Raw genomic sequence first — 13679 nt, forward strand, 5'->3', positions numbered from 1 at the left:
AGGGCGATCGGTATGGATTGACGTCATGTTTCGGACTAGATGTAAAATAGGTGTGCGCAAAATATGAAGGGTTATCACTCAAATGTTTTGTTAGAGTAATAAAATTCAACAATTACTCGTGTGTGCTCTGTGAATAGATTGAACAACGAAAAAAATTTTCACGAATTTGCACGAGGGAAAAACGAAACCGATTTCGAACGTACCGCGCGATGTTGCAATGTCATTTCGCCTGTCAGGGGCAGAGTATACAGTGTGGTGTGATGCATACTGATTTAAGGATCAGAAACGCGGTCTCTACAGGCGGAGAACGTACGAAAGCGATCTGTTTCTGACCATCGATGTCTCTGAAATATTGACAGTGTCGGGTGGGAACACCGGTTTGGCAAACACGAAATGGTTTTAGGAATGGATGGGTGATCTACTCACGCTTCGCAGGTTAAGTTGGTTAGGACGAGCCAGAGGATCTGCCTCGCGAAGCACTTTTCACCCAGCCCTGTACTGTGCGATACATGAACTGTTAACGGTCTGGCAACGAGGTGTGGAATGAATGACCAATGAAATGAGCCCGGTTGGCCACTGCCAACTTGTGTGGATGAGAACCCCGAGACCCAGCACATCGACGGTGAATGACACTTGCAGAAGTGACTATGTTTAAAGACAGTAGCGATTTCCTCAAACAGTGCCTATTTGTGTTCACCTACCCAAGTTGTCCCAAGTTGCCCACTTTCAAAAAAAGGCTACCCCGGCGAACCCAGGCTTCATGGTGCCTGAATGTAATGCATTGCATTATTATCAGCTGTAATATCTGCGTACTTACCGTTCAGTGGTTCTAGCTACCACAGTTTCGTTCAACGATGATTTGGGGAAGTCGAGTAGACGACTACGCATTAGAGCGGCAGCTGATATAATTGATGCGTAAGTAGGGGTGTCAGAAGACCTTCCATTCTTGAAATAGGGAATGAACCTGTGCATTGAAGGTAACGGCTTGGAGGCATGAGCATCATTGAGGAGAAGAGTGGGCCATGTATGATAATGTGGCTAACCATTGCTGTGTCCCGTCTCAAGGTACCCATCCTGGGAGACAGCAATGACCAGCGCAGCTGAGTTTGCAAGCGATTGCTTCCAAACTCTTGTGTTTGACGAGGATAGAGAACGGAAAATACTAAGGGTCTGAATATCACTTACTACAACATTTTGATTTTTCATTTTTGTGACCTACGAGGAGTTCATGAAAAGCTCCGTAGGATTTCGACGACAAATAGAACCTTAATTTGGTTCATATGCACTGCGACAGCGTTCTTAGGTGTTCGTTCCACTCGCACTCCGTTTTTGCCTAAGGTGGAACGTTTTTTTAAATATAATCCCTGGTGACTTACACAGTCTCTACGTGCATGTGACGAGTGTTGTTGACACAAATCAGTGATAACTAAAGTGCCATTCAGCGACTACGTATAACTATACAGTCGAAAATGAGGTATTTTTAGTGCATGTCCAATTTGTATGGGACGAACTAACGAGAAAGTGTTCACCAGGTTGGGGTAATAGCATCAGCCGGACGATGAAACGCATTGAGGAAACAGACCAAATATACAACATTGACCCTGGCTGAAGTAAATGCTCACAGGAGTTCGTTTTATAATTGAATTTCAAACCACTCTGACGCGTAAGGAATACGGTCGGGTCCACGGAATGTGAAGATGCGGTCGCCGCAGCCTCTATCCAGTCAAAACCTTGCTTGATTCATACGAGTAAAAGTTTTGCGTGCGAGATGGCCCAAGTGGTAAGAGCGCGAATTTACTGACCGGAAAGTCCGGGGTTCGAGTCTGACCGCCTCTCGACTTCCCCTGTCTAGGCTTGGGAAGCCTGGCAGTATCCCAGCCCTCGTGCCTCCGTGTGGCATGGCAACTTGACACCGAAAGGGTGTTACAGCTGGACGACGATTTTTTTGCGTGCCACTGTGTGACGACGAAGGATCGGTCACGCCAGAAGCCTTGTCACAACGACTACCAAACTAACACATCTGTGCTTACTACATTCACTGCGAGTACCCTTTTTGAAAATGGGCACTACTATCGATTCACCCAATTTGTTTGGAGCTAGACAGGCTAGACAGGCACTGACTGAGAAGCCAACCGCCATCCTTGAAAATAGCAGGTGGAACGTACTCATGGCATCACGATGACTCTTGAGTAGTGGAATACACTCCGACACTTCTGTAACTGAAGACGGCTCCATATTCACGATCCACCTTTCTGTTGAAGGCCATGATTCTGGATTGGAGGTAGTAGGTGGCCAGCTAAATTACTGTTCGAAGTACTGGGTTCAACTGTCCAAAAGTTCTGCTTCGCTGTATACTAGGGAGCACTTTTAGCCCCTTATTATTTCACTGACAATAGACTTATGGGGACCACTTGGACGAATCAGGTGGAACAGCTTGGTTACATTTCCAGCATTTTTTAAATTCCTATTTATTTGGCCTTTCGGGTTCACCAAGCTTCTCGGATGATTCGTCGGGTGGAGTTGTGGTTGCGGCCAGGAAGAATCTGACGCTGAGCCTCCGGCAAAGACATTGTCCAATTAGAGACCCCATGTTTGGATGAGGTTGGCTGGATTGTACTGCAAACAGAAGTTTCGGCTTTAAGGATCCCTTTGGATATCCTTTCCAACTGGCAGTTTAAATTCGACATCGGATCGTCCGGGAGGCGTTCGGCGAGCTGGTTCAGATAATTTCGTTCGATGTCTGAGACCGCCAGCTTCTCGATGGCTAAGCGCGGTGTGCACGTATTGCGCACGACAGCGAGGGGCAGTCAATTCAGTCACAGTATTTGTACACTGCTTCCTTGTTTCAGAAAGACAGCCTACATCAATGCATAGGGAATCCAGAGTACGAGCGAGAGCCACGTGTTGCCTTGCTTGCTCCAATGTGCGAACAGTAAAGGCGGCTAAGTAAACGGGCTTTCGGGGTTTGAAAAGAGACTTGAAGTGCTTAGGACTGCCACTGAAGTCGGACGTACAGAAACTGCGGCTGAGTGTGATGCAAGGCGGGTGAAACGGTCAGTCCTGGTGCTGAGACCCGCGGAGAAAGTAACCAAGTTGGGTAGGGGAGGTTGGAAGAGGGAAGACATGAAAGTGTAAGAAGGGAGGTGTCAGCAATAGCGTGTATTCGCTTATCCGCCCTGCTGTACGCAACAAGTAAGGCGAACCGACTGATGGCACAACGCGACGGCCTATATGACATCGGTATTGTTGGCTGTGGGTGGGGATACTACCAGGGCGCCCACACGTGGACAGGGGACAACTGGGGTCTTCGACCAAAGCCCTCGGCTCAAAAGCCTAACCACAATGCAGCGGTGTTGGGCTACAAATGCAAGTAAACTATCACTTTTATAGAACACGCACCATTTGTTTCAACCCCTAACCTGGGAGACCAGGAGACTGTTGGTCAGACCTCTAACAATTCACCAACCTAGTATGAGAGGCGCTATGGGTGTCGCACGGATACCCCTGGTATATCTCATTGGGTTGCCGAAGTACTCAAACCACAACATCACAACAATTCCGGTCTCGTCGTTGCAGATTCGGTGTCTTTGTGTCTCCTGTCCAGTGCTTCTCCCCTCTGGTTTGAACTCACCTGAATAACTGAGTCAGGACAAGACGGCATTTGTGCATTTCAGAGTCATGTGAGTGTGCGTTCTACAAAATCCCGCAACCTCCAACACGTTGCTTTGGGGAGTGATATTTCACGCTGGATTTTTGTTGTTGTGGGCGGGATGACATTTTGCATGCAGTTTCTTAAGCGTCTCATAATACCTCTGAAGTTAGCCAAGTGGGAGTTTCCTAAATCATTTTGTGGTTTACAGCCACACTCGACCGCTTCATTATTCTTGTCCAGTCATGGGCCTTCATGTTCTTTTTGGGTGGCTGTGTACCGAACGGGACGAGCCAGCGCCGATGAATTAACTTTTGCGGTTTCTTTCACAGATTTTCGGTCGGCGGTTAAACCAAACATACTATGTGATTTCTTCCGTTATATTTTATCCCAGTATCGTCCAACCTTTCAAAGATCATCACTGTAGACTGGAATGTCCGGAACCACTGATCGGAAGAGGAATCAGAAGGGGTTTCTCAAGGAAAAAGTATTGCAAGTATATGACAAACTTTTCCAAGTATGTTGTTTTCTGAATACCTACGTTCTTCCCAAGGGCCAGGACATAACACAGGGAAGAGCCGAGTTTTGGGATGATTTTTTCCTGTTGAAAGTACAGAGCATCTCACTGTCATGCATTTAACTGTTAGGCTAACTTGAAGTACTTAAATTCGCACTTCGAAAAGATCAACCCAGAAGACCTCACTCTTTTAAAGGTAAGAATTTTTCGTTTGACTACATCAATTTGGATCCGTATATGATCTTTTAAAGGTAAGAATTTTTCGTTTGACCTCATCAATTTGGATCCGTATATGGCACGTCAACTGGGGCATCTATTAACTGTATTGTTTTGTCTGCATCACTTGCTACTCTCTAGCCTATCCTCAATCGATTGTTCCTTCAATGCCTGCACACAGCTGAACATGATAAACACCGCATTCGTGTGGCAAATGCAGTCCAGACTATGGACGCACTCGTCGCCGGAATATATCGTTGTAAAGTTCCACCAGATTGGTCAGAAAATGCTAGTGAATTCCTATTGAGCTCGGATCAAGTGAAGGATTTCATGCAGGTCAGCAAATCTTGATACGCATATTGCCCGACTGTTTATTTTCGTTGGGTTCGGTTTAGGTTCTTCTGCGTCTCAGGTTTTGTTGGTTTTAGGTTGGTTGACTACCGAAATACCCATTCTGAATCACCCACCATTGTTAACTTCGTCCATTTATTACACTTCGCAGTTTATGTTTGATGGCCTGAATTCCTAGGAGGGGAGCACGTCGCCCCTTGGGATCTATGGGAGGAAGACTTTGGATTAAGGTGTGGAATTTCGTTCCAAAATATTCTTTGGAGAAAAGGAAAGCGATCGCTCCCAGAGGATCTTGAGAGACAAGAAGGATCTTAAGCCGACCTTAGTCGATCGTGGAAAACCACGTCCAAGATTAAAAGGCAAGGACGTAGAACGGATTCATAGTAGGTTTTCTAAAATGATCTTATTAGCCATACTTCCAATAATTTAAGGATGCTTTCTCAATCTGCTTTCAAAATCCATCGCAAACCGTTCAAGAGGTTATAGTTTTCCTACACAGACCTTTATCTTCTGATCTCAGAGGGAGGACTAAGGCTTTATTTCCGTAGATCATTCTCTGGATCGAAAACGCCAATCGATCCAGACGAGAATAGCTTCTGCTCCCAACCGATGAATTTCACGTGTCCAAGTTGCACAGGGTTACCGGCTGACTCAGGTTCCTTTCTTATATTCAAAGTATGCTTTCAATTACATTTTTAGACATTCTTTTTCAAACGTTGGAAAGAATTCATATTCAGGATGAAAGTAAAATGCTTATCTACGACATGCTCCGAATATAGTAGTTTTTGTCACACTCTTGAATAGCCAGCAAATCCAGTGTTTAGAGAATTTGTCGGAGATACATCTTTCCTATCCCAGACATAATCCCAGNACATAGAGCGGTTCAAATGAAAAATCAGTCATACCAGTTCTTTCATTATCTTGTGCTTCAAAGAATTTTTACACATCTCTAAACAATGAATCGTTATTGGCAGTATCGTGGAGCTCGAAGCAGTTGTTTGTAGTTTGCGTTACAGAATAGTTGATTTGATCAGTTTTACAGTGTGAGTTTCTTGTTGCTGGGCAGCGCAATAGATAAAAGGTACTGGACCTACCAAGTTGTCTTTAAAAGTTGATGCTTCTAAATATGAAGGATTAGTCAGTTGGGGAGACTAAGCATCAAGCCCAAATCGCCGATGGTTATTGAATGCGTATCTGTCAAGTAACTGGTCTTCTGCGAGATCTCCAGCAGAATTGTCTGAGTGGATACTTTGTAGGTATTTTATATTACCTTCGTAGGTGACACAGCTAGTTTGATAATCCAATTCTACTGTTTCTGTTCAGTAGTGTTCACAATGCACTATGCGATAATCTGGTTTTGAATCAAGTTTGTGCTGAAGCTTTCTCACTCTGGACGCTTGAAAAAGTAAAGCACTGGGGCTCCAGGCGGTCGCCGCAAATTAGTATGGTTCAGCTGCCGACCTAACAGCTTTCGTCAGTGTGATACGATTATGTTTGCGTCAGTTGGCGCATGCCATTCTTCTCAACACTTCTGGGATTTGGACACGCGTCGACTGACGCACACCGTTGTCCGCAGTTTGTCTGTGCCTGTTGTAAGTAAAAGCCCATGTAGTTAGTACTTGATATATAACTGTTTTGTTTGGCTTCCGATGCGGCTTCTTTCGAAAAGCCAAAGAGGCTTTGTTTCGGGGCTACTGCTTGTTAGTTGTGAACTTTCGAAAGAGGGTTCAAAAACTGATTGGCAACGTTGCTACAGTAATATCACCGGGAAATTTCTAAGGTACGTTTTCAGCCCAAAGAAGTGACTTTGGGACAACGGACTGTTTTTCTGCTTAAAAGCGGATGTGATTGTTCTCTTCATATAATGGATTATCAGCATTGGTAAACGAATTCACACTTCCAGCTTATTGAGTACCAGTCTATGGGCAGCTTTCCTTAGGGATTTTTTCTCATGAATTGCTGAATTTTACGGGAGCCTATCTGTAGCAACAGTTCACTATAGAAATTCTTACTTGGGTTTCACCAGCATTTCACTCTGCGGGATTTGTCGTAGTATCACTTAGTGGAAAAGGAATAGGAGTCAGCTGCCGTGTGACGTGTAAATTTCACTACACCACATGACATTTTCGCATAAGTGAACTTGACCCGTTTAACTCATCTATGTTGCTCTCATGCGGCGAATCATGACGCGATGACTGTTCACTCGACCAAGGGTGGGGCTTTCGTTTGAAAACAAGGAGACTTAGACACAAAAGAATAAGACGGGATGCACTGACCCTTCTGTATGGTGGGCGAGAATTTTTTCCGTATCCAACTACCTACCGAAGTTCATCACCTTTCAGGTTTTTATTCCCCATTTTTCTACAGCGGTACACCCTGTTGTGTTATGACACCTTCCGTGAGGATCGTCCTGAACGACTACGGACGCTGATGCTCAATTCGATGCGCACATTTGTAACCGTAAGTCATTTTTTGCGCATTCACAAGTTTAATAGCTACAAAACTATAATTATTTTGCTATAATCCTTTTTCAGGTCTTTTGTTGTGCTTTTCAGGCCTTGTTCGTGTCTGACGTGCTAGCACATTTCATGAGCACATTCCATACAAGCTGCCACCTCAATTACTCGACTGTCTACCCACTGTAATCGTCGTTGCTTGTGAAGATAGTATAGATAGGGTCACCTTCGTATGGTATGCACCTGACGGTTATGCCGAGAGCCAGCTGAGCTCTTTGGCGACTGGTACAACAAGGAGCCTTTGGACAAGGGATGCCCCATTTTCTTGATTTCCAGTGGGCGTACCCCTGAAATTCACCCTCTCCGGCGGCTGTTTTCGAGACGCATCCACATGTCACAAGTTTAATAGCTACAAAACTATAATTATTTTGCTATAATCCTTTTTCAGGTCTTTTGTTGTGCTTTTCAGGCCTTGTTCGTGTCTGACGTGCTAGCACATTTCATGAGCACATTCCATACAAGCTGCCACCTCAATTACTCGACTGTCTACCCACTGTAATCGTCGTTGCTTGTGAAGATAGTATAGATAGGGTCACTGTACCTTCGTATGCACCTGACGGTTATGCCGAGAGCCAGCTGAGCTCTTTGGCGACTGGTACAACAAGGAGCCTTTGGACAAGGGATGCCCCATTTTCTTGATTTCCAGTGGGCGTACCCCTGAAATTCACCCTCTCCGGCGGCTGTTTTCGAGACGCATCCACATGAACTAGGTTTTTCATATATACTGAATACCTGAATATATTTTCACAAGGCCCCAGGGGAGATGAAAGGTCCACTTTGGCCTCCTTCCATGAATACCCCCTGTTGAAGGGACACGCTATATTGAAAGTACCAGGACTGGAAGTTGGGACGATTGAAATAATGCACGTCGTCTTTTTATCTCGGTTCCAACTATGTCATTCAGGTCATCCCTCGCGGCGGATTTGTTTACTCTATTTGCCTCACTCTTATTCTAGGCCAGTTCCAATTTCCACGCCAATCCGTTCGCCTCTGGTTTGTTGAACCCGCACATTTTTGATGTGCTGCGGCTCACTTTGGTCAATGCACAGCTGCGATACCATCATGGTATGACTGCCTGCAAACTATTGGGCTTGTTGACTCAGCTGGAAAATACAGAGGTAAGCTGATGAAGCAGTATTCACCTTTCACCATCAGTTTGGCCTGGTGTCAAGTCACTGCGGTTTTAATTGCGCTCCTTTTTATCTCATACCCTAGCTGCGTAAAACTTAAATGAAATCACCAACCATGCTCTGTTCTCAGCTGGATTTTACAAGAGGGTAGAAATGAGCGTTCAGTCAGAACACATGATGTTCATAGCTTGCAAACACATCCTGTGATCTTGTAGTTATCCTTTATCTAATTGTATTTAGCAATCTATAATACCCTGCTATAAAGGGCTGTTCTTCAAGCTAAGTCGTTTAACGTGTGGTCACCCTTCGAAAGTCTCACCAACTTTGTCTTGGTTTCAACGTTCCTGTCGAAACCAGCCTCTGCACCGGCTGTAGAAAGCTTGTGATGATAATTTCGAAACAGTATTGTTGTTCTAAATGAATAGGGATTTTTTGGTGCTATCAGTATTGGTGTAATCGTGTAACAAGTTGTTCCAGTAAGACATCTACCCTTGTATACCCACTTGCACTTTGAAGTCACTCGTTTACGACCAAGCGGCTTGCAAATTTTTTGCGACAAAGGCTTTTAGAATACAAACCTCTACTCGTTTGGGAATTTCGTGAATTTTCTCACATGGTCTCAGTTGATTGATGGCGTATTGGATGTTCTTACCTATCCTTTCAGCTATCATGGGGGCTTGTGAACTATGGTCCCTACTAGTAGGACTTATGGTCAAATCTGACCGTTAGATATGCGTAGTAGTGGATAAATAGAGCTCATAATGTTACTGGGCAGTTCCTAAGTAGTTGCAATCATGACAGACTAAGGGTTTCACTGGTTCGGTCAGTTCCACTTCGTGATTTATCACTTTGATTTACTGTGGGCCTCACCGACTGAGATGCAGTTGCATATCCTTTCGTTTGTTTGCAACTGGAAGTGTGCTGTAATTGTCAGCTAGTAGGGTCACTGGTACTAAATGATTGGGTTTTCTTCAGCTACACGTCTTTTATCGTGTTTCATGCAGTTCCACTTCACCGCAGAGGTTCGCCCCATTCTTAACCAAAGATGCTTTGTTGACAACTACGCTACAGTATCTTTAATGGACACATTCGGTCTAGGCTGATCCATATCTGGTCCCGCTTTGTTTGGAACTTATGGATGCTTGTTTATGTTTGTACCTTTCCAGGTAGGCGATCCACGCGTACAGCAGTTTTGCCTGACGGATGACGAACTTCTTTTGAACGTAAGTCATACTTTCCTTTTTGAGTTTCATTGGAGCGTATTCAGTTACCTCGATTAGCGCGATTTTTTTGCTTGCGTATTCATGTGGGGAGTTTCTCTGGGTAGTGTATTGGAAATGTATATGAAACATGAAGGATTGCTTCGTTGTTCGGTCGATATGTCTCCAAAGGTGCAGGCAAAGTGACAAACACACAAAGCTGGTCCGACAAGGAAGCTTGTTCGATGGGATTGTGAGCGTTTAACACAACAGTCAACTTGACCACAGTGAAACTTCCTTCATAGGTTTTATTAGGTCTTTGAACCAGTATTTCATTAGCCAGGTCACCTTCGAGAGGCAAGCGTTGCTATAAGGGTATACTGTGTACAACATGCTTGCGAGGCAAATGCTGCAAGTTCTAAATAACTATTCGATCTGAACATTTTACAAGGAATCCTGTTTCCTCCTTACATCAGAGATTGATCACCAAGGCGGTGGAAATCTCCAGGCCTCCCAGTGTTTATAGAATAGAAGGCGTAGAATTGGCAAGCGTGAGGAGGATGGTTTCGGATAAACCTAGCTGACACGTGTTAGTGTGCGGTTATCAATAGTGATCAACACAAGTAGGTTAGATCTAAATTGCACTTAGTCTCACCCATCGTCACTCCCCCCAACTAGATAGTCGTAGCACTCAGAAGCCCACACAGACCAACGAAATCTACCACTGGCTTCTAACGTAAATAATCCATTGAAGCACCTTTAAGCGGAAGATTAAAGAATCAAACCCGATAAAAAATGAAACTCCCCCAACCCATCAACCACAAGATTTAGGCAACCACGCTAACCGACAAGACCCTTTAATTGACATTTAGCACTGGTCTAGTGTGCTAATCTGAAGAGGTCTTACTGATTGGTTCTCTGTCTACCTTAAAACCTGTCCAACTTGGTGACCTGCTCACTTGGCGTGATGAAGCTTTTGTGTCAAAAGTGATACGATGCCTAGTTAAAAAACCCGATTGTTTACCAAGCCCTTTTTAAACAATGACTTCACAGTCGGTTCCGAACTTCTTCCGATTGTCTGAAAATCCCTTCCTGTAGGTCGATACGTTCGTTGAGATTCAGGTATGTGCCGCTTTGCCGCTATAGGCGTCTGAAGTTAGCAAGCACGACCTGGAACTAAAAGATTCGTGCATTGTCCTCATCTACAATAACATCGGAACCGACACATCTCCCAAGACACGCACAGTGCTGAAGTGCAACCAACCTCTGTCCTTGAATTGTGAGTAGTGTGTTCACTGACTGCACATCCAGAAGCATGACGTTACAGTTTATGGGTGCAAAACGCATGCGATGAATTTGCTCAGTTCATCCAAGGAATCCTTTCGCCTTTTGACCTTCGAAGACGAGAATTAATAATAATAATCATAATAATAATAATAATCGTTCAGCTGTAGCACCCTTTTGGTGCCTGGGTGCCATGCCACACGAGGGAGGCACGAGGGCTGGGATACTTCCAGGTCTCCCAAGCCAATACGTGGGAAGTCGAGAGGCTGAGGTCGGGTTAGAATCACGGACTTTCCGGTCAGTAAATTCGCTGTAACCACTTGGTCCATCTCGAAGACGAGAGCGATATCGTCTGTAAATTCCAGACCATTAGGGTTTTTCGTCAGCAGCTGTTCGAACACCAGGGCTTTGAAGTCTTTCTACCGTTCATCTCTCGTTATCTTGACGATCTCAAAACCGAATGGAGGGAGTAAACATCCTTGTCGGACACGGGAGCTTTTGGACAGTTTCCCGTATTCGCCCACGTGCTCGAAATTCTGAAAAGAGTAGCCACAAACTTTGGGACGTTCCTTGCTGAGCAAGCATGTTAGAGAGGCCCTGTTTTCGAAAATGGGATCTGTGACCGATGTAGGCTAATGGACCAGACAAGCGCTAACTGAAGACTTCACACCCGTACTTGAGGAGTGCGGGTAGGAGATCATCTGGACCAGGAACCCAGTGGCGCTTAGGAGAACATATGCAGTTATAAACCTCCGAGGCCGTAAAGAATTCCAGAATTGTAGTGTAGTTGGACAGTTCGACTGAGTAGCATCATAGCCCCAGAAATTATTCACATTCTCGGCCCACTGGTTAAGACTTCCTTGTGAGAACAACATGGTCTCACCAGTTTGATCCTTGATCGTTGCGTTCATAGGTGGCTTGCAAGGACTGGTCGAACAGATGAATCGTAATAATCTTCGAGCATTCGCCGAATTCCTCGCCTCCTCGACTTCGTCAGCCTTCCGTGTCCACCAGGCTTCACGATAGGCGCGCACACCAAGTTTGACGTGGCATCTGATAGTTCTTTGGACTAAATTATGTTAACGGCTGGCGGGAACATCGCTCCGAGATTGGAGAAGAGCCACTCTTTAAGTGTAAAATCCAGTGCTTGAATGGATCTAGTAGCGCCATGCCTTATGCGGGAATTCCGGTATTCTGCAGTGATGTAGCGATATCCTTCCAGTAAGGGCTAACATTCGACGGTGGACTGGTTTGAAGAGCCTAGAGGATAGTTATGGTGCTCTCGTTTAATTTTGGAATCTGCCAGACCATCAGTTTCTAAGTGAGTTGTCAAACCCTTACACAAATGTGGAAGGCGAAGAGTGAGGAGACTCTTGACGACTGCATGGTCAGAATCCACGCGAATGTTCCAAAACGAGCGATGGAGAGGTATTGATATGCACTGTCGGTAACTGATGGTGATGTGACCGAGGGTCGTACGCTGTTGGAGAACAGCATGTGACCAGAAAACTTTAGTCATTTCCGAAGCTAGTGTTGCATAGCAATCAGCGCATAGCCGAATCACTCATTCGCCACTTTCCGTACGTATCAAGTCCAATCCACTTCGACGACCCAGTTGACTCTCAGATTCGCTAGGCCTGCCCACTTGCACATTCAGGTCTCGGACAACCGGAACGACATCTGAGCTTTTAGTCCGTTCTAACGGGGCGCTTAGGGTGTCATGTTGTCTCAGAAGGTATCGATGCTACAGTCGTTGGGACGAGAGCAGACACGCTCAGTTTAGCAACCAAAGCTTGGATTAGGTCTAGAGCTCTATACAGCCTCTTGGCAATATGGCAGTATGCCGCATTGTACGTATCCACAGTTGAGCGAAGAAGTGCACCAGACTGTTTACTTTAGGAAGATCTTAGAGACGCGTAATACGTGTCCCCGTAATCCTGAACTTTTTGGGTTGTCGTTTACGACAGTTTGTTAGCCGTCTCTGTACTAGTGCTCTATTGTCCTTTCCGTTAGGTACTAAACATGATTGATTCTGGTTTGCTTTACAGCCGGTTTTATTCGGGTGTAACACACCTGCTTTTTTCACGGTCTTGTAATGAAGATTTCCGAGCTGCTGATAAGTATTTTGGTGTCGACTCTGTTGATCTGTACTGAAAACTTGTATTGATAGGGTCAGATTTGAATCTGTCTGCCGCATTATGTGAAACGGCTATCAAACCTTTGTTTGGGTAAATTTCCACTCGGCTATCTTTAGCGTCAACACCATAGAAGTTTGCACTGAGAGAAAGCACTTCTAGGGGAGCTTCATCCAAAGTCAGATATGTAAAGTTATGTGCGTACCCGTTCAAATAATTTGGAAAGGTGAACCACGGCTATCTAGTATACAGTGACTTTTGCAAACGTGTCTTTTTTCCTGGTTACAGACTTGCATAGCATTTTGCTCAAATTGTCTACACAACAATACAAGGAGAGTATCCAAAGCAGTTTCGTTGTGAGCACAATTAACTTTCGTAACGGAGATGGGTGTTTGTGATATTTTTAGTTGCTTTATTGCCACGTCTCATAACCCTTGGTATGACGCACGTGATTTAAAGCTTTGACAGATGTCGAGTGGTGATAAGAGTCCGTGTGGTCACGTATAAAACTGACAGTTGAGTTTGACGCAATGGGAAAGGTAAGCACTTGAACCTTATAGCGGCTCGGATCAATCGCTTCGTCTGACTGCCTGGAAATCCTCATGGTCTTGTTGGGAACGGCACAGTGTGAGCGTGCATGCCACCTTTGAAGTACCTTCCACCGATTCAATATATATATATA

At 44.9% G+C, this 13679-nt stretch overlaps 1 protein-coding gene across 1 annotated transcript in view; it reads left to right on the forward strand.

The window, feature by feature from the left end:
• Positions 1 to 4082: 4082 nt before the first annotated feature.
• T265_04056 (hypothetical protein) overlaps positions 4083 to 13679 on the forward strand; it is a gene marked incomplete at both ends in the record, with an annotated part of 56891 nt that continues 47294 nt past the window's right edge. The window contains 6 exons of the mRNA XM_009168691.1: positions 4083 to 4259; positions 4297 to 4362; positions 4524 to 4718; positions 7101 to 7193; positions 8206 to 8367; positions 9546 to 9602. Coding sequence (XP_009166955.1) covers positions 4083 to 4259; positions 4297 to 4362; positions 4524 to 4718; positions 7101 to 7193; positions 8206 to 8367; positions 9546 to 9602 — 750 coding nt within the window. The remainder of the gene's footprint in view (positions 4260 to 4296; positions 4363 to 4523; positions 4719 to 7100; positions 7194 to 8205; positions 8368 to 9545; positions 9603 to 13679) is intronic.

Source organism: Opisthorchis viverrini (genome assembly GCF_000715545.1).
Source record: "Opisthorchis viverrini unplaced genomic scaffold opera_v5_63, whole genome shotgun sequence".
NCBI lineage: Eukaryota > Metazoa > Platyhelminthes > Trematoda > Opisthorchiida > Opisthorchiidae > Opisthorchis > Opisthorchis viverrini.